The following is a 20,561-nucleotide window of genomic DNA, read 5'->3' as shown; positions in this document are numbered from 1 at the left end:
ACATGGAAATCCCATGAGCAAAGGGGAGGCTGGCTCATCTACTATTTCCAAATGCACTGCTAGTAGGGAGGGGGTTGGGTAATATAGAAGATGAGGAAGAAAGGGAGAAGAACTGTAGGGCCATCTTCCTAGCCCCAGTTGGATTCCAAAATGTGGCTCTCTGCACAGAAAATGAGAGTGCTTCCATGTTTATGGAAGCACTATTCACAATAGCCAAGATTTGGAATCAACCTAAGTGTCCATCAACCAATGAATGGATAAAGAAATTGTGGTACCTGTAGACAATGGAATATTTTATAGCCATTATAAAGAACAAAATCCTGCCATTTGCAACACCATGGATGAAACTGGTGAACATTATGTTAAGTGAAATAAGCCAAGCACAGAAAGACAAATCTTGAATGTTCTCACTCACATGCGGGACCTAAATATTGAAAACAATCGATCTCATAGAGACAGAGAATAGAATGATGGCTACCAGATGCTAGGAAGGGTAGCGGGGAGGAAGGGATAAAGTAGGGATGGTTAATAGGTACAAAAATATAGTTAGATAGATAGAATGAACAATATTTGATAGCACAACAAAGAGACTATAATCAACAATAAGTTAGGGTACACTTTAAAATAACTAAAAGAATAGAATTGGAATGTTCCTAACACAAAGAAATAATAAATACCTGAAGTGACAGATACCCCAGTTACCCTGATTTGATTAATTCACATTGTATGCCCGATCAAAACATCGCATGTACCCTATAAATATATATATATAACTATTATGTACCCATAATGATTAAAAATAAAGAATTTTTAAAAAAAGAAAATGAGAGTGCTATTCAAAGCTTCAACTCCCAAACAAGCAATGTACAAAGGAAGGAATCATAGCAACAGACTCCCACAATACTTTTGCATATCCTCTAATGAGGAATCAGATACAGAGTATGATGCATGTGTTAGCTGCTGTACTTCTCCCTGATCAACCCATCTATTTCTAGACCCTGACCCTTTCTCTCCCATTCTTGCAGCATTAATGGATCTTGCATCCCTTTTCCCGATCCTACTAAACCTTCCACCTTTCTGTTTCCCTTCCTACCTCCTGCCCAAGCCATTTTGTATTGGTCCGAATGCTGGTGACAAAGCAGTTGTCATTGACTCTGTTACTTTCTATCAACACTTCTCATTTCCCTCACCTGAGTGTCTGTCTGCACTGCTCCAGAATTTTCCACATATATTTAATTGTATCTTCAAAATGTTGGGTAGAGCAGAAAACAAAAAATATGTATCGCATGAGCTATACACTGAGTATCGTGTAGCTTAAGACATTTGTTTGCCCAAATTTCCCAGACTCATCAGAATGGAGGCTGAAATTCAAGACTTACAATTCTCAGTTCAGTGTTTTGCGAAGCAGAATTGTATAATAGAAAGCACAAGCTTCAAAACAGGTATTCCTGGGGTTTGACTCCTAGGCCCCTTGCTAATTGTGAGCTGTGATATCCTGGATTAGTTACTTAACCTTTCTAAGCTAAAATCCAAAAACCCAAGAAAGATTTCAGACAATCAGTAGAGAAACCTCCTAGACAGAAATGGAAATACATCTAGCTTTAGTTCATTATTTGGATTCAGATGGGCATCTTAAATCCAGGATCTCAGGGAGAATAAAAGCAATTATAACAAGGCAAAATAAAATAGGTTCTTTATACTCAGGTGGGGCACTGCAAGAAGCACCTCATACATTTTTAAACATTCTCCATTACTATTCTAAATAGTGTTCTGTTACGGGTATCTAGCAGTTCTTTCCTGGTTAGAGCTTTTCTTTAATCAAGCATGCCCTTCTTGGCTATACAGGCTTCCATACCACTCACGAGCCTTGGCTTCCCTGGGGGGGGGGGAGAGGGGGCGAAACCAAGACTTCCCCCCAACCCACCCCCAGATTTTCACCTGAGCTTCCTTCTTGGTTAGTCTCCAAGTCAGAATTGTCTCCACAATCCCGTGATGCTTTTCAATTCTCATTCTTTTCCTGTATCATGAAACATTCTCACTTTCTTCAAACTACTCCACACAACCTTCAGCCTAACCTGCAGAATCTGTGCTGGACACTTAGGTGCTTGCCACACATCCCTTCATTTAATCTTCACCAACCCTGTAATGGATATAATGCATATGTTATTGCACCCGCTATGCAGGAAACCAAGGCTGAGAGTCAAGGGTTGGTGACTACTCCAGATTCCCACCTCTGGGAAGGGATGCCTGAAACCAGCTCGGACCCTAAATTCTGAGCTTTTAACAGCTCTGCTCTGCTAGTTCCCAGACTTCTTTCTGCCATCAGATGAAGTGCATTTTCTCCCTGGAAAAACAGAGCACTGATTAATGTGTTTACTGACTAACTAGCATGTGCAAAAAAAGTGAGCATGTGCTATTTGACCAGATGCTGAGCTGCCGAACTGTGTCTTTGCTTTGGTCCAAAGTCTTAACAGTGCCATCTTTCCTACACCAAAAACTCCTTGAAGACAGAGGCTTTACCCCTGTAACACAATCTTCCACAAGAGCCCTTAACAAGTGAGTTTTATTCAAAACAAACGAACAGCAAAAACCTCAGTTAAAACAGACTGGCAATCACTGCTCTCCTGGAAGGGGGGAGGTAGACGGAAGGCTTATCTGTCGTGCCTCAGACAGTGACGACATGCCTGAACTGTGGCCAAGCTACCTGTCTTAACTCTCGGCACCCGTTCCACTTTCAGCTGCTCCTTCCCATCGTTCCATTGTTGGTTCACAGTTGTCAAACTGTGCGCCCTCATTCCACGTTTGTAAAATATGCACGTGGTACCTAAAAATAAACTTCTATTTAAGATAAACAAACAAACCTGGCCTTAGTTTTGAGGTGTTCTGTTTTTGAAACTTGTCCCCAAGGCTTATTTCCCTGAGATCTAGGAGATTCTTCTTCTTTGCCTCCATGCAAATCCTTTAAGCCTGCAAACACTCCTCTGCACCGCTCCTGGGCGTCCGGGTGCTGCCACCCAGGTGGCTCCTGCTCCTGGGCCACCACCACTCAGCGTCCAACTGTGACTGCGCCCCCAACTCTCCAGTGTATCCATCATTAGGATCTCCCTCTCTCTTATTTTTCCTCTGCTGCCTACCCTTTAAAAACTCTTCTTTTCAGTTCGATATTTAGGCTATTTTCGAAAATTGTCTAAAAACCATTGCCCACCTCCTTTTTTTTTAATGGAGAGAAGAGAAAAGATGGAATATTTGGGTATGGTGCCAATGGGGAGAGTAGGAGGGAGGAGGGACCAGACAGGATCGTATGACATTGACGTGGAAGAATCCACTTTACTGGCTTCAATTCTCCCTTTTACCCAAAGGACAGTAGCCAGTGGGCCCCCTCTGGAACTGGACTACACCTAAGAGCGCCACCATTTCATATCTCTGCTAATGCTCTCTTGTCGTTAGATTCTAGTACTGCCTGATTATGAATCAAGTGATGGATCCACTTTCATCATATGGCATCTCCCACAATGCTACAGAACAGAGGAGAAAGTGATGGATAGGAGGATATATGAGACCTTAACCAACCCCATCATTTTCTTAAGAGGCAATAGAGCACTTGGCCTTTGGAGCCAGCAACCAGTGTTAAAGTCCTGGCTGCCACTTACTAGCTACAGCACTTTGGATATGTTATTTAACCTCCCTAAGCCTCAGTTTCCCCATCTGTAAGACAGAGATTTAAAAATACCACTTAGCTCACTGGGTAGTTAGGAGTATTCAATAAGATATTGCATGCACTGCACTAAGTGCCTAACACGCGGTACACACTCTCAAAGCACCTAGGATATACCAGTGAACGAGAGTTCAGTCTCTCCACATGGTCTGCATCTTACCTCATATTTTTATGTTGATGTTGTGGATTTGTAAGAGGTACCAGAGAGAAGCAACCCAACCAGTTTAGGCATAACCTTTTCTACTGGGGGGAAACAACATGGGCTGCACAATAGCCCCCATAAGCAAAAAAAAAATTATTTTACCTATTGTGCTCTCAAAATAACTTACTTTGATTTAAAATAAGTGTACTCTCAAAACACACTTACGATTTTAAAATCTGGCTCTTATCCATACTGTCATACTTTCACTTCAATATTGAGCCCTCAAAATACCACTGTTAAAATATAATTTCTAAGGATAATGATGTTTAAAAAAAAAAAAAATCTACCTGAAGCAAAACTCAGTAGGTTTTGCCATAGTCAGTCTCCATTTCGCATTTTGCTTAAGTTTATGCCACTTCCCTTAGCATGGGCTGTTCATGCCAGCATTTGTTTATTAGCATCTGTACCCGCACCCATGTAAATGGGCACTGAAATTCCTCCACTTAACACTTTCAGCTTGACCTTTCACAGACTGAATAAAGGGATGCTCTGAAACAGAAGCCAGTAGTCTCTGCCTGCCGCCGACAGGTGGCAATGGTGGTCACGCAAGGTGATTTTAGCCTCTGCTAAGCCAGCTCCACTGTGGTGATTCTCAACTGGCCAAGTACACCACGCTTGTGACGTCTGTGCCAGGTTTTAAGGCACAGACAAGCATCATTAACTCCACAGTACGTCTTTTAAGTAAAAAGCTAAAGGCAGTTTTGGAAGTGGTGATAAGCATAAGATTGACAACGACAATCATAAAAACCCCCAAATGATGAAAAATGATGCAGCTTGCACTTGGGGCGAGATGAATCATCCTAAGATATGAATGACTACAAAGGACAATGCATATGTGAGAAGTGCTACGTCTAAGCAATGAACAATAAATCAATAAAGCAAAGAAAAATAACCGAATAACTGAAAACACATAAAAACACCACATATCCAACCATAAAGTATTTAATAAAACACCACTTCTGCAGTCAGAGAATAAGCATCAATGTCAGATGCTAATTAGTCATAGGACAATTGATCGAACATTAGTGCAGGGGAGGCTGGGATTTATTGGAGACTTTAAAGCAGTGTTGTCAATCTTCACTGCACACTGGAGTCTCCCGGGGAGCTTCTAAAAATCCTGGAGGCAAGGCCAGGCCAGTAATGAGAATTCCAGTGTGTGACCAAGCTCAAGTCCCAATGCCTTCACATCTAAGCATGAGGAAAACGAGGCGGCTACTGGTTCTGTGGGTTAAAATCTATCTGAACGTGCAGATCAGTATGTGTGACGAGCATGGATATCTCAGCAGGAATTACTTCCCTATGACACCTGTCTCTGTCATCAGGAACGGAATCCCCTGCCTCAGGGGATTTTTCTTTTCATATTCTTGAAACCAGTATGGGTGAGAACATGTATTCATGTATTACCAAGGAATAATGGAATATGCCTTATTTTAAAATTTTGCTATTCAAGTACGTATTTGAAGTAAATGTACCAGAGAGCTATAAGCACCAACATCTATCTCTTAGTCATGTCAGCGAGTCTATTTACAAACAGACAGACACACAAAGTTCTTGAAATCTGTAGGAGCTTCTAGATACCAGCAGCTTTCCCTCACTTTCATCTTCACATGATTAGACTAATGCCCGGTCTATCGACTCTCCCAATGCATGCTGGCCCCGTCCTTCACTGACAGCCAAGTCTGGCATTCAAACAAATACATCGTTCAGTCCTCTGCACACGTCCCCGCCTCTTGTCACCGCAGCCCCTGTTACCTTATCTGCCATGATCATGGAAGAGCCCCCGTGGATTCCCAGGATGGGGGTGAGAGTCTGGGCTGAAATGAAATCGAGGATCTGGGCAATGGCTTCCTGGTCTGTGTCGTCAGCAAACACCACCCCCTGGATCTTCCGGTCAGACATGAGGTCGCAGATGCGGGTGATGATGCTCTTTGGGTCGGTCTCGTTCATGGCTACCAGCTCCACCCGGGGCACCACGGAGAGGTGGTGGAAATCATCTTTCTCGTGGGCGTCCTTGATGGCCACCTCGTCTGAAGTGCCCACGAGGATGACGGCAATGCCAATGCTGGGGGCGCTCTTCTGAGAACGAGCTCTGCTGCCTGACACGGCCAGGACGGCCAACACCAACCAGAACTTGGGAGAACAGCACTCTGCCCTGGGCTTCATCTTCAGCTCGTCGACTCCCTGAAAAGACAAAGAGAGCAAAATGGTTAAGATAGGACCCACACCACACAACCTGGCTCTGAAGAGGCTGGCCACTGCAAGACAAGGACTTCATCTCCTTTCACGGATTGTCGCATCCAACCTCTGTCTACTAGCCTAGAAACTTTCAAAGGCCTCAGAAATCCCTGAGCAAGACAATAAAGGATGCCACTGCTATAGCCATCAGCAGCTACAGAGACAAAAGAGGGAAAGTGATGCAAGTGGTCCAGGTAGCCATGCCAAGAACACGCACTCGGGAGACTCTGGGAGGGGCCCTGCTGTTGCTACATAACTCTGGCACTCCTGCCACAACCCACCCCTGACCTGCTCTTGGGCCAAGGGAAACCAGCAGCTAGCAAAGGAAGATGGCCCGGATACAGCGGAGATAGGCAACTGCAGATACATAAGCCCCATATTGCTGCTGCCCTCACCTTGTGTTTGCCTCAAAGAGGACGACAGCCAGAAAATTCTTCAGTGGCCCTTTTAGTATCTGGCTCTTGCTATTAAATCACAAGAACAACCTATACGTGGGCAGTGCTTTTAAAAACATCATCTCAATTGACCCTTACAATAATTCAGTAGGGAAAAAAATAAGAAAAATATTACTATCCCCATGTTATAGATGTTGAAGCCAAGGGTCAAAGAAGCTAAGTGATCTGTCCAAGACCAGGAACCAGTTAAGTGAACCTGAACCTAGATATTCTGATTTTTGTATTCTAATTTGTATTCCATTGCATCATACTACACTGTCTCTCCTATCATCAATTATTATAAGGAACAGTATTATTCTGATCTGTTTATACATCAAAATATCAGAACAGAAAAATAATTATTAACAGCTACAGTAATAAAGCCATCTTTGAAACATTTTCCTTTTTTTTTCTGATGGCATTGTATAGCAGTGACTTCCCTCCAATGACTGATTCCATATTTGCATATGATTCACCACTTTTTACCAACAAAGAACTCTTGCCTTTCTAACTTCCACATATGCCCCTAAATCTTGTACTTTGCACCAGACTAAGGACACAGTGGTCTACAGAGTATATGTCTTGGTCATTTCTCTTTATGTTTCTGATCATTCTCCAAGACCTCCTCTAATTTTAACACAACTATTTCCGCTTGTGTTGCTTTGATTTGTTTTAAATAATCCTTTATTGTACATCTGTTATATGCTGTAGACTATGTGAGGCATTACCTTATATTCAGTATCTTTGGTTCTCATGGAAAGTCTATAAATTGGACATTTTATTCCCCTTTCTCAAATGGAGAAAGAGAAGCTCAAAACAGTTATGTAATTGCCCATGGTCAATGGCATTACACCGCAATGCCAATATATAAACATAGCATTTTTATATTCCAAGAAAATATTCTACAAACTGCACTCAGAACCCAAACCGGCATCTCTCTTTCTTCTACAAAGAGAGAGAAGATGCAATCAAGGATGAAAATGCTGCTTAAGTTCTCCTATTTGTTTGAAAAAAAAGGGTAGAGGGGTGAGAGGTTAGGAATCTAAAAACTTTGAGAGTTTAGCTAACAAAAAGAAAACAATTATTATGAAGTCACTGAATAAAGAAAGATAAAGAAGCATTCGGGCTAAACAGTCAGTCTTGACTGCAAAGGGCATTAATGATTTGAGAGTAAGATGCTGGGGACATTTTTTGGCTGAAGAAGCACAAAATCCAATCCGGTTCTTGGCAGAAAACATTTTGGAACTCTTACTGTTGTAGTCATCCTTCACCACTGCCAAGAAGGAGCCCTGTATCGATCGCCTTGTCTCTCTCCTGTGAATAAGACCGGTAGCTCAGTGGTTCACGCCTGAGCAAAGTTTACTCCTGACAGTTTTCTGGTCTCGGTGTCTCTGTGTAAACAGGAATGACTACAGGAGCCCTGAAAACCCAGGCTGACCGGCTGTACCCAATCTAGCAGATGAGGCAGGACCTGAATTCCTCCTCCCAGAGCTGAAAGAAAAGCAACACTGTTTAGAGAATTGAGCAGCAGTGAATATTCAGAGGAAGATGGATGGGTTTAGCATCACAAAGAGCTGTGGACCAAAAAAAATTTATATATATATATATATATATATAATCTGTTCAATTCCAAGAACTGGTTCTCAAAAAGAACCAAAAGATTTGGAATTTGGCAAAACTCATGGCTAACGTCATTCCAATGGGATTCTGATGCAACAGTTATAAGTCACTAAATTAGCTTCTTTCCCATTTAAAAGTGGTCCACTCTGCCATGACAGTTTATTAACTTTAATGCACTCTACACTCTCCCACTTTGATGTTTTATTTGCCGTCATTAAAATATCTCGTGTTCCTCTATCTCTTCTTACACAATATATATTATGCTTTGTTATGCAATGGCTAGTTGTGACACTCAAAGAATAGGATCTGGTTTTACCGAGCATCTCTTTTATACTCAGAATAGAGCGAAGCACTTTACAGAGCAATCCATTACGGGAGATACCAGGAACAGAGGGACTGTGAGACAAACAAAGAGGCTGCTTTGAATACAAACTCAATTGCAAACGTTAGGAGGGGGTGAGCTGGGAGAAAGCATGTAGTCTAAGACAAGCAAAGTGGTTTTGCTCCCCTGCTTATACAGACCCTGGTGAGTCTTGACGCAGCTGCTCTGTGAAGTTTAGTCCCCTGCTGTCCCGTGCACTTCACCCTCCCCCAGCATCATTGAGCACTTCTTCCTTTGGGCTCTCAGCACAGCCTGTGTGTGTCTAACTGCAGGTAACACTCCATTATAACTACACGATTACCTGTGTGCCTACCTTAACTAGTTAATAACCTCCTTGTGAGCAGGGGGCCTTTTCAGTTTAGGAAGCACTGATTGAGTACCTACTCTCTAGCAGGCATTGTTTTTGATGCTGAGAATGCACCAGACACAGGCTCTACCCCTCAGGACCATAGTCTAGAAGACGATATAGACACATAAAGAATATGTTCTCTCATTTCTACTTATGTTCTTGGGCTCTAATATAGCCTCACATACAAGAGGAAAAAACTCAGTAAATGGTAGCCAATATTGTGTTTCTACCATTAAGTTAAATCATGTAAAATTGCTGATATTTGACCATTTTTGACTTATAATAGTTCAACTTACCATATGTCACACACTATGATTGCCAGGCAATTTTCATGCATTAGTAGATCCTCATAAAAAAACATTCTAAGTCATAGTTTTTCCCTACAGTACAAATGAGGAAACTGATCCCCTGAAGAGTTTAAGTACCTGACTAAGATTACACAGCTAATAAGGAATGGCATCAAGTTCCAAACCCAAGTTCGTCTGGTTCAAAAGCCCTGGCTCTTTCCATGCTGGGGCCTCTCGGTATAACATGAGTGGATGGATGAATGAATGAATGAATGAACGGATGAAACCACCAAGCAAAACCAACTGGGGTTTTAATACCAGGTCCACATTAACAAAGTGCCTGAGGATGGGCGAGTCACCTAATTACGGTCTCTATTCCATCATCGGTGAAGTCAGGATAATATGCCTAACCTACATACCTGAAAGGTTTTTGTGAAGATCAAACAATAATATGTATACTGAAGTGCTTTGAAGAATATAAAATACTCTACAGATGCAAAAGATGTTACCTTTAAGCTTCTATAGAAGCTGTTCAAGGAGCCTGGCTATTTATGACAGCACAAAGAGAACACGTGGGAGGTGAGGGTGAGGGAAAGGCAGACAGAGGCTGAGGGGAATGTTAAGAAGAACTGCACAGGGGGCAGGAGATATTAGTTCCCTGAGTGATATAACTCCCTGAAAAAGATGTCACACAGTGGCCTCAGGGAAGCAGCAAACTCCACCAACATTTTACCAGTCATGTAGCAGAATTCAAGAGTCATTCAGGTCAGGGCCAAGATTGGGAATCAGTGAAGCTCAACATCTCCAAATCACGCTAGGAATTCAGGCACCAGGGTGCACGAGCATAACCAACAGCAATGCAGCAGGATTACAGAGTCTGTTGTTCACCTACTTGGCCTCTGCCTCCTTGAAGCTTGGGCTGAGTGAGGCCCATATCAGCAGTAAGCAGAAGGCCACAGTGGACCGTCTTTGTGCCTGTGACTGATGCAGGGTAATGACAGTAGGAGACAGTCTACACTCTGCTCACAGCACACCCTAAGGGAAGACACGTCTGGGTGAGAAGCTGGGCCGACCCTGTCCTCAGAGCAAACTGAGTCCTCGGGCAACCCCAACAGGAAGGATAAAATGTGATTTAATACATAATCAAGTCAGATTTTCCAAGCACCATCCTTTAATGCAGTCAGGACACTGTGTAGAGTGAACCAATTAAGAAGATTGTGATTGGAATATGATAGGCAGTGAGTAAAATTAAGATTAAAAGTGCCAGAACTATGCGTCCAGTTTCCTAAGCTACCAATAAAGTGAGAAAGCCAGCATGCATAGGCCTTAAACTGTGTCACATTAGAGAGTGTGGGGAAACAAGGAGTCTCATACAGTGTAAGTCAAGAGAAGCATAGATGAGTATAACCTTTTTAGCAGTCACAAGTGGGAATATCTATCAAAATTTTAATATCAAGACAAAATAAAATTCAAAGGCAAAAGCATCCAAAGGGACAATGAGCAATGTCACTGGTACCAAGAAGGTACAATAATCGTGAACATATATGAAGCTAAAAATATACACTTGACAAAACGACTAAAATTTCCATGGGGAAAAACAGATAAATTCAACAGATGAAAGGTCTTATCAACTAAGACATAAAAGATCAATTAGCAAAATGCATGAGTTAGAAGTCTGAACTAGTTCAGATACCTAGAAATACATATAGAACAGAGTATATATCTTCTTTTTAATGTTAAATTAACAATAATGCATCAGTAAATTCTAAAAGATCAATATGAAATAATTGTCATTTTTTGATTATGTGATTAAATTAGTAGTAAATTTTTAAAAGGTAGCTAACAAACATTCACATATCTAAAAACTTTTTCTAAAAACTTATGATTAAAAAATTCTAAGGTTAAAGAAGAAATCATAAGGGAAACTAAAAATTCCTTTGAACAGAATAACAATGAAAATACTAAATGTTAAAATTTTTAGAGCATTAAGTAAAGCAGTTTAGAGAGAAAACTACACCTTTAAATACATTTATAAGAAAACAGGAAAATAAAATACAATTATAATTAAATTTTCATTTATTGAACACTTAACAGACTCAATCCTAAAGAAAATAAGTAAGAAATGAATGAAATAAGACAAAGAAAAAACAAAACTGATCTGTTAAAAGACACAAAGTTCTGACAAGATGAATCAAGGAAAAAATAGAAAAAATACAAGTGAAATTCATAATTAAAATAGAAAATAACATACAGAAATTTTCAAATAATAAAATATGAAAACTACTTGCTTTTAAACTTAATGTATAATATCTAATAAAATAGCAAATAAGAGCCTAAAAGAATGTAGAAAATTTGAATATAATAATAACTATTAAACAAAGCAAAAGCTTTTAAAGCTTTCAAAGCTCCCAACCCTAATCCACCAAAACTAGCCCTATCCCTGCTCCTCCCACTTGACCTCTGCAAAAATAAAAGGAAGTAAAACAGGTATAGATGGTTTTATAGATTAAGTATACCAAACTTATAAGGAAGAAATGAGCCTTGCCCATGCAAGTTGAACAAAATAGAAAAAGAAGGAAAGCTTAATTCTAAATTCAGATAAGTATAGAACAAGAAAAGATTTTTATATGTCTCTTTCACTTATGAACATAAAGGCAAAAAAAAAAAAAAACCCTAAAACTATTAGCTAACTAAAACACAGTACATTTTTAAAATCATCATCATCATAATCAAATGTAGTTTATACCAGGAATGCAAGGATGGCTTAACTGTGGTGAATATATCAAAATAATTCACCACATTTAAGGGCTAAAGGAGATATTTACATGAATATCTCAAAAAATGAAAACACATTTGATTAATGAAAACACCTATATATGATAGAAACATTAAATTATGTTTAAACAAACAAACAATAAATAACTCTTTGATAATAGGAAATGAAGATCATCCCCTTTTACCTGTTAAGGGTACATACCCAAAACTTTTGATCCCATTCCCTTTGACGTTGAGAAAAAGGGAAGGTTAATGCTATCAGTGCTACTGGAAATCCTGGTAAACAAAGTAAGTCAAGAAAGCAAAAGTTCTACATACAGGAAGGAAAGAGAAAGAACTGGCACTATATGAAGACAATATGGCCACCTACATAGAAAACCTGACAGAGTTTTAAAATTATTCAAATTAATATGAATACAGCAGGGCTGCTAGATAAATTATCCTCTTAGAAAATACCAATGGCTTTCTTCTCACGAACTAGAAAATACACATAATAGCAAAAACAACTGTAAACTATTTAGGAATTAACAAAAAAACATCTGAAAAAGATCTCTACAAAGAAAATTTTAAAACTCTATTAATAGATTAGAAAAAAAATCCCAACAATATAACCACACATCACATTAATGAATGTGATAACATGACATTTTAAGGAGTTCTATTTTCTCCTGAATTAATCTACAAATTCAAGGAAATTCCCATCAAAATAACAATAGGATTTTTAAGGAATTTTATAAACCCTATTCTAAAATATATATAAAAGAACAGGTACATAAAGAACTAATAATAATTAAACATGATATCCTTATCTGAACCAATAATGAAAGTGTGCCATGAACCAAGAAGTATGATTGACTCAACTCCATAGAACAGATCCAAAATATTTTTTTAATTTAACATATTTAAAGTATTTTTAGGTTTCAAGTCAGTTTGGAATTGTACATTTTACCTTCTAAATTCGAATTTATAGGATCAGGGCAAATGTTGAACCAAAGAGGGGCTCTTGAGTCAGAATGCTTAGCTTAAGCAATAACTGTGTTTACCAACAATCTGAAGCGGGAGATGTGAGTATCACAGATGTCAAACATCCCCTATCTAATGCCATTATGAAGTACAAGACCAATATCTATTGCCATCAAATAAAATACAATGGTGTCTATAAATTGAGGTCATTTGGAAACCCAGTTTCAATCCTCTAAATGCGCTTGAGGTCTGCTATACTATTAAATATTATCTAAATCTGTAGACATAACTCATAAGAGGAATCAACCTTTGACTTCAGTTCACTTAGAACCTAACACACGTGAGTTTTGCTATTCTCTTCCTCCTCACACTGTTTTCCTTACCCATTACTCTTTTAGAGCTTTTAAGTTCCTTTGCCCCTGCTCCTTCTTCAGAAAGGAACAAGATATGAAATCATGATAGTCTGGAGTGTATGGGAAGGTGCTGAGGCTGTGCCCCAATAAAACCAGTGAAGAAAGAAATGTCTACCTGGACATACTACGAACATGCCAAATCCAAATCATTTGTAACCCAGTGTCCTATGCGGCAACAAACAGGGCTCCTTGGTCCTATTTGGGTATTTACTTACCTAAATACACTCCCATGGGGGGGGCCAACCCCAAATTCATTTCAACATATCATAGCCACAACAAATAATATAAGCAGAAAATAAGAGAAAAACACAGCCCCAGTTAAGTCTCTTCTGGGAAAGTGTTTGATTAGAAAAGAGCAGGATAGATGGATACAGATAGACATTATCCAAACTCCTGACCCAGCAAATGGACCACCAACGCAGACAAGGATGTTCTTCCTAAGACCACAGCTCCAGCAATACTGATTCCTTGGCAGAGATGTTCCTGCCAAGTCTTTCCTGGGACAGTTCCTGAATAAGAGTCTTCTTGTTCTTACTTGGTCCCACCACACCTGCTGCCTGAGCTCTTTCCTTGTTCTACAACACTTCTAGTGGCTGGATCCAGGTTTTTCCATCTGAGCTTTCTTTCCTGCCATATGCACAAAGCAGGTGTATCTCTTCTACTGTCACCTAAATTCTTGACACAAGGGTTGTACAGATAACTAATATAGGATTATAAATCATTCTGCTTGTGTGCATTTTAATAGAAATTTGTAATACCAATGTAGATGATTATCTGAACTTTCACCAGCAGCAACCACTCTTGGGCTTTTTTCCTTAATATTCTGCAAGAGCAGGCATCAAAATTGTTCAAAGTTTCTCTTTTAACATCTGCACACGGTTCTTAATTATAATTAATTTATATGCCTCCAAGGACAGTGTGGGCAGCCCTGCTGAAATCCAAACCTTTGGAAACCTGATTCTCATGATTACCATTTGGCAGCAGATTAGGGCAATTGTGTGTATGGGTTTAACAGCAAAATAGCATTTTCAAGTGTTAATAAAAATTATTGGCTTGTCACTGACTATTAAGAGGGGGATGGGCAGTGAAAATAGATGGGATAATAAGAGGAGAAGCACAGGAGCAGGGCAGCAGGAAAATCTCCACTGGGAAGGAAGTCGAAGGAAGAAGTTGGAAGGATGAGAGAGAGAGGATGGGCGTGGACCACCAAACCTATGGGCATCTACCCAGAAAACACAGATGCTCTGTGCTAGAGTAGATTTAAAATGCAGGTGTTGAAGAAGATTATTTCCGAGCCCTCCCCCAAAACGATCTGCTCCATAGCCTAAGCACGTTCCAAGCAACTGCACCACTCAACAAAGCCTTTTCTGCAAACTCCAGCCCCAAACAGCATAACTGAGTTATACTGAATGGAGAAAGAGCAAAGCTTTAGAGTTAATGGACTCACGTTGAACATTCACTCTTAACTCGCTGTGTGATCCGGGATCAGTTTCTTTACCTCCCTGACCCTCTGCTCATCCGTAAAGTGTGAGATAATAACTGCCTACACAGAATCACTGTGAGAACCGATTCATTTCACAAATGCGTATTGAACATCTTCCCTGTGCCCGGGAATGTGCTAGGAGATGGGATCCAACTCTGAATGGGATCCAATCCACAAGGAGCCTTTAGACTAGCAGCAGAGTCAGACAAATAAACAGGAAATGGCAGCACCATGCGCTAAGAGTCGGGACAGAGCATGCCCAGTGCTACCTGGGGGATCGGGAGAGTAACAAGTCAAGGACTCACAGATGAGTGGGAAATAGTCATGAAAACGACAGACTGGAATTACAAAAATAATACCATATTATCTAGAGGGGGCTTAGGATACAGTGAAGAAAGCAAAGACCTGAAGTCAAAAGAGCTAGAATTGAAACTTGGCTTTGACACAGACTTATCTCGTGGGGAAGGGAAAGAGGAACGTAAGTTACCTGGACTTCATTTTCTTCTTTATAAAATGAGGATTATCGTCGTCACCTCACAGAGTTGTTGTGAATGTTAAACAAGTTACTTGAAAGCATCTAGCAAAATGCAAGCCCCTGATATGCATTCTTTGAATGTGAATATACCCTGCTCAGAGTCAGATAAGGAGCTTCTTTTACTCAAATTACTTAGAAAGGAGTCCAAGAGCTCCTTCCCTCCCCCTACCCTCCCTCGCTTTGGTACAATTTTTACTGATTTCCGACATAGGTTGTTTTAAAAAGTCTGTAAGAAACAACCTGATATCTAATATAAACCATATTTAAAATAGATTTTAAATCTCAGGGCCAGCCAGCACCCACTCCTGCCCTTCCCCCACCAGCCACCAAACAGCCACCAAATTTTACACAAAGTAACATGATAGCTTCAACTACATCAAAATAGTCATCTATTTGGAATCCATATCTTCACTCGCCAAGAGTATGAGAAGGCAGTATAGGAAGGGCAGAACCCAACTCTCACTATTTCCCTTAGTAAAATGGCCTTTCTTATAAACCCTAATGAAGTCAGGCAGGGATTGTGTCTTCCTTATCTATCTCCAGTACTTAGCAAAGTGTCTGGCATATGATAGGTGCTCAATAAACATGTGTTCATGGTATTAATGAATGAATAAGACCAATGATGAGTTGCCACTCTCCAACTCCACTGTGCTAGGTCCTGCATTTCCCAAAGGTTATAACAACATATGAGGAAATACCATAAACACCAATATCATTTCCAGCTTCTTGATATTTATTACACAGGGATCATTCCTAGGTCCATGTTGTTAGCTGGCAATTGCCTATGCAGCTGGGTGTTTACTTGCATGTGTCTGTGTGTGTAAATCAATGTCTATACGACTGATGTGTGTGTGTTCAAATTAACCCTCTTCCCCTTGGTCTCTGAGCTCTAAGGCGGTGCTGCTGATTAAACACGGCACTCAAACATGACTCAGCCTTCACCTCGGAGCCTCGGTTTCAAACAAGCCTCTAAGACCACACCTCACAGACAGCCCTGTAGGCTGGCTGGAATCAGGAGGGAACGAAAGCTGCCCTGTGTGAGTTGGCTGGTTATCCAGCCACCTGTGGGTGCAATCATACATTCCCTACTCTAAAATGCTGTCTTTATTACTCTCACCACCAGACATATTTGTTAACCACACGACTAAGCATAACTGAACCCTGAACTCACTTAAATCCCTCTAACATCACATGCGGAACTGAACACCTGCTCGGAGACTTAATCATAAGTCAAAACTTAACTCCCTAATGGAACTTGCCCTTCCTCCCCTCTCCCCTTCCTCCAAAATGACTTTATGAGCAGAATAGTGTGGTAGAAGGCACTCAGACCTGAGGATCAGAAAATTTTAGGTCCTGTTACAATTTTGCCACTAACAAGCCTGTGGCTCTAATTCCTTATCTGTGAAATAAGAGAAATGGACTGGTTCTCCAGGTCTCTTCCAGCTTTAAAATTCTGTGAGCTCCAATCTTCCATTCAGCAAGAAGAACTACTCTCTACTCCTCTCTGAGCCCTGGGGGCAGCAGGCCTGTCTAGACTGTAGCAGTCAGTGCACTTCCTAGTCCTCTGGCTTCCAGCTGGATCAGACCAATAGAACACAAGCAGGAGAGGCCAAGCCTGGCATCTCCCTTTCTGTGGTCCACTGCAGGCTGGCTTTGTCACTTGCCTGCAGGCCACAGCTTCCCACTAAGTGACCCTCTCCCCATTGTTTTCTCCACATAGTGGAATCCTTCCAGATTCTAGAAATTGCTCCGACTTTCCTCCTTTGGGACTGCAGGTGATGGTACCTACACCAAGCTGCTACTACTCCAGGATGCTGGCCACTTTTTGTGGTTTCTTTGTACTGTCCACACCTTAATAGTCTTTTTATTAAACTGTCTTCAAATTAAACAAATTGGGTGTACCATCTGTTTGCTGCTCTGACTGTAAATAACTCAGAACTCCTGAGTTCTGAGTTTGGAACTCCTGAGTTCCAAAACAGTGCCTATGAGTCTCTCTTTGGTTCAAAATGGCAAAGGCAAGACCTGAATTCCACCAGTGACCTGCCACTGAATAGGGTATGGCCCCTCCTGATAATGCTCCCTGCTCACCCTCAGGGCCTCATCAGCGGCAGCCTAAGCAGCATGGTCTCCAGGTGTCTGGCCCTCTCCAAACAAATGGACAAACACCTGTAGAATACTTTAAGAGAACAGCCTTCAGGAGCCAGCATTTTGAGAACGAGAAATGTAAAAAGCATTGGGAGTTAGAAAAATACAATAAGCAATTATCAAAATGACCGGGAGATAAAATTCAGAGAGAGGCAGAGCATTCGCACTAAGGAAAATATAGTCATTAAATGGGATTTTTACATTGCTGAAGAAACAAACCAGTTAATGAAAGCTCTAACTTTCTTTTCTTCTTCTCTTTGCTTCATGAAAAAAAAAAATTGAGCTGTAGAATCGATTTTTACTGAATATACAAATTAGAAGCCTAAGTATAACGAAAGATAGCCACGCTTCACTTAACGACTGGGATATGTTCTGAGAAATGCATCGTTAGGTAATTCTGTTATTGTGTGACCATGAGAGTGTACTGACACGGGCCTGGATGGGGTAGCCTACGACACACGTGGGCTACGCAAGACAGCCTGTTGCTCCAAGGCTACAAAGCGGTACAGCACGTTACTGTACTGCAAGTATCTGTATGTCTAAACATATCTAAACATAGAAAAGGTACAGTCAAAATACAAATACTCTTACGGGACCACCGTTGTATATTATAGTGTGCATGACTGCACAGCAACACAAGAAAATAAAAAGGCAATATTTCAAGGAAATATACGACAGTTAACTTTGTATTTTTTTTTCTTACCATGCAGAAAAGAAATTAAAATGAATGAATTAATGAAAAAAAAAATGAGAAAAGGTCTGTGAATCTTTTATTGCAATAGTAGTCGTATGTTATAGTTGCGATTTGGTCACCCTGCACATTTTGTATTGTTTTTATAAAGTAGCTGCTCTGTCTGAATGCAGTATTTTGACACAGTTAGAACAGCATGTACATTAGGCCTGAATTAGCATGTCCACCGTCACCATAGAAATGTTTGGGGGAAGGTAGGAACAGGCTGGCACGGCCTGTGCTTCCTCCACGCCCCACTGAGGCCAAACGATGCTCCTCCCTGGCTTGCGGGACCCCGCTGCAGGCCCGGCCAGAGGCCACGGGCAGAATCTCCAAAACCAGATACAGGGGGTACAAGCAGAGTGCCTGTAACCTTCCCATTTTAAATTAAAATTTGAAAGCAGAAAGCCTGACTAACAACTCTCTACACTGGCTCCCACCCCTTAGTCCTTAAACGTCCCATGAATCAACAAGTCTTTATCATGAGCCCATCTTGCGAGTCCCGGTGAAGCGTGTCAGCGAGTCAGGACTCAGCCTCTGCCCACAAGGACCGGCCACCCCAAACAGGGCAGCAAACACACAGTCCCCAACACAGGAGTATCAGAAGGGTGGAGAGGGCAGAGGGAGAATAAAGATGAGGGCAGATAGACAGCCCTGGGCATGGGTCCTGGCGCCACCTCCGTCGGGATATGGCTTTCGAGCTGGGCTAACACGTGCAGAAAATCAGTGAGGTGCAAGGCATATCAGGGGACGGTGACTAGCCCGGCCTGGCCAGGAGCAAGGGCTCACGGGGAGAGGTAGTGGGAGATAAAGCCGGAAAGGCACGTGCAGGAATAGGGGTGCCCAGCTAAGGCGCCTAGGGTTAATGCTAGAGACGCGACAAGAAGCCACGGAAGAAGGGAGGGAAAGGGACAGATCTGCGATCACCAAATCCAGGTTACTCTCCACTTCCAACGTGCACGAAGCTGCCGCTGCCTTTGAGAGCCGTTTGGGAGATCAATTTGGCTGTTTGTGACAGCACGGAAACTCCCGCCCTGGCTCCCGATGACAGTAAATGAGCGGCCACTGTTGAGAAGTTAAGACCCCAGTTTTATAATGATTAAGAAACCGAAGTGGTTATGAAATAACATTCACTGAAGTGCTTGTGGTTGAAATAATATTCATGGAAACGGTGTTCTTCCCAGCATGAACATTTCCCTGAGCACAATGACCCCGGGCTACTGCCTGGCGTTGTCTGTGCATTCAGAGACTTCTCTCCTCTCGTCGCCGCTGACCTACGCCTGCGGCTTCAGCTCTTTCCTTCCTGCTTCCTGCTTTTGCTCGCTCATGCAAAGGCTGTTCCACAGCCACTCTGAGACCCTCCATCCACAGGCAGCTTTTTTGCAGTTTTCCAATTCTCTCTTGCCTGCCTTTGGCTGATGCAGGGGTGTAATGTGCTTTGCGTGTGCATGTGTGTGTGTGCACGTATGTGCGTGTGTACATGTGCATGTATGTATGAAAAAGAGGGAGAATTTCATTTCCATTCAACTGCTTCTCCTAACCCAACTTCTCTGTTCTAGTCCTCCCCTTACATCTTACATGTCTTCTCTATTTCTTAAAATGTTCATGTCCTTTTCTGGAGTTCTTTTTTGAGTGTCTTCACATTGTCATCCATTCCATTTCACCAAAAACGCCTCAACGCAAGTCACTAATGACATGTTCATGAAGACCTCCAGTTGTCTCTTTCTTCCTGCTGTTGTAATTGTCCCTGGCTGTGTTTGACACGATTTATCATGTGTGTCTTCTCCATTTCGCCATCTCTCTCAACACGTAACCTCTGCATTTCCTTGGTTGGCTTGAAGGTCTCTTCGGGCACCTTTTCCTCTACTCTCCCACCTTCTCTAAGACACTCTCTTCTTTCTTCCTCCTGAGCTGTTGACTCAGACCTTACTCTTCCTTAGCCTGTAAGAAAGGTCTAGTTTGACACTTCATCCATCGGTCTAGCTTCCTGGCTTCTCTTCAAGGTCAGCACATCTGAAACGTTTTCACAAGTTCTTCACGTGCCCTTGTCATTTTCCTTTGTCTAGTTTATATTCAGGTCAATCTCTGCCACTTTCTCTACTTTAGCACCAAATTCTTTCTTCATCACCGGATGCAACGTCCTCATGTTTTCCTACAACCATCTTTGTTCTGGCTTCTTCTCTTGTCTCACATCAAAATATCTCCATCAGAATCATTTTCTTCTACTTGCTGTGTTACATTTTTCTTCCTTTAAAACCTGATATTTTCTCTCCTAGTCTCCTTTTCCCTAATG

The 20,561-nt window shown here is 41.4% G+C and overlaps 1 protein-coding gene across 3 annotated transcripts in view; it reads right to left on the bottom strand.

Moving 5' to 3' along the window:
• Nucleotides 1–20,561, bottom strand: part of GRIN2B (glutamate ionotropic receptor NMDA type subunit 2B) — a 422,771-nt gene that overhangs the window by 302,532 nt on the left and 99,678 nt on the right. For all 3 annotated transcript variants that reach the window (XM_012774415.3, XM_076007642.1, XM_076007641.1), the window contains one exon: nt 5,670–6,098. In XM_012774415.3, coding sequence (XP_012629869.1) covers nt 5,670–6,080 — 411 coding nt within the window. In that variant the 5' untranslated portion in view covers nt 6,081–6,098. The remainder of the gene's footprint in view (nt 1–5,669; nt 6,099–20,561) is intronic.

This window comes from Microcebus murinus, chromosome 10 (assembly GCF_040939455.1).
Source record: "Microcebus murinus isolate Inina chromosome 10, M.murinus_Inina_mat1.0, whole genome shotgun sequence".
NCBI lineage: Eukaryota > Metazoa > Chordata > Mammalia > Primates > Cheirogaleidae > Microcebus > Microcebus murinus.
Note: the sequence above shows the minus strand (reverse complement) of the source record. Positions and strands in the feature narration are given on the sequence as shown.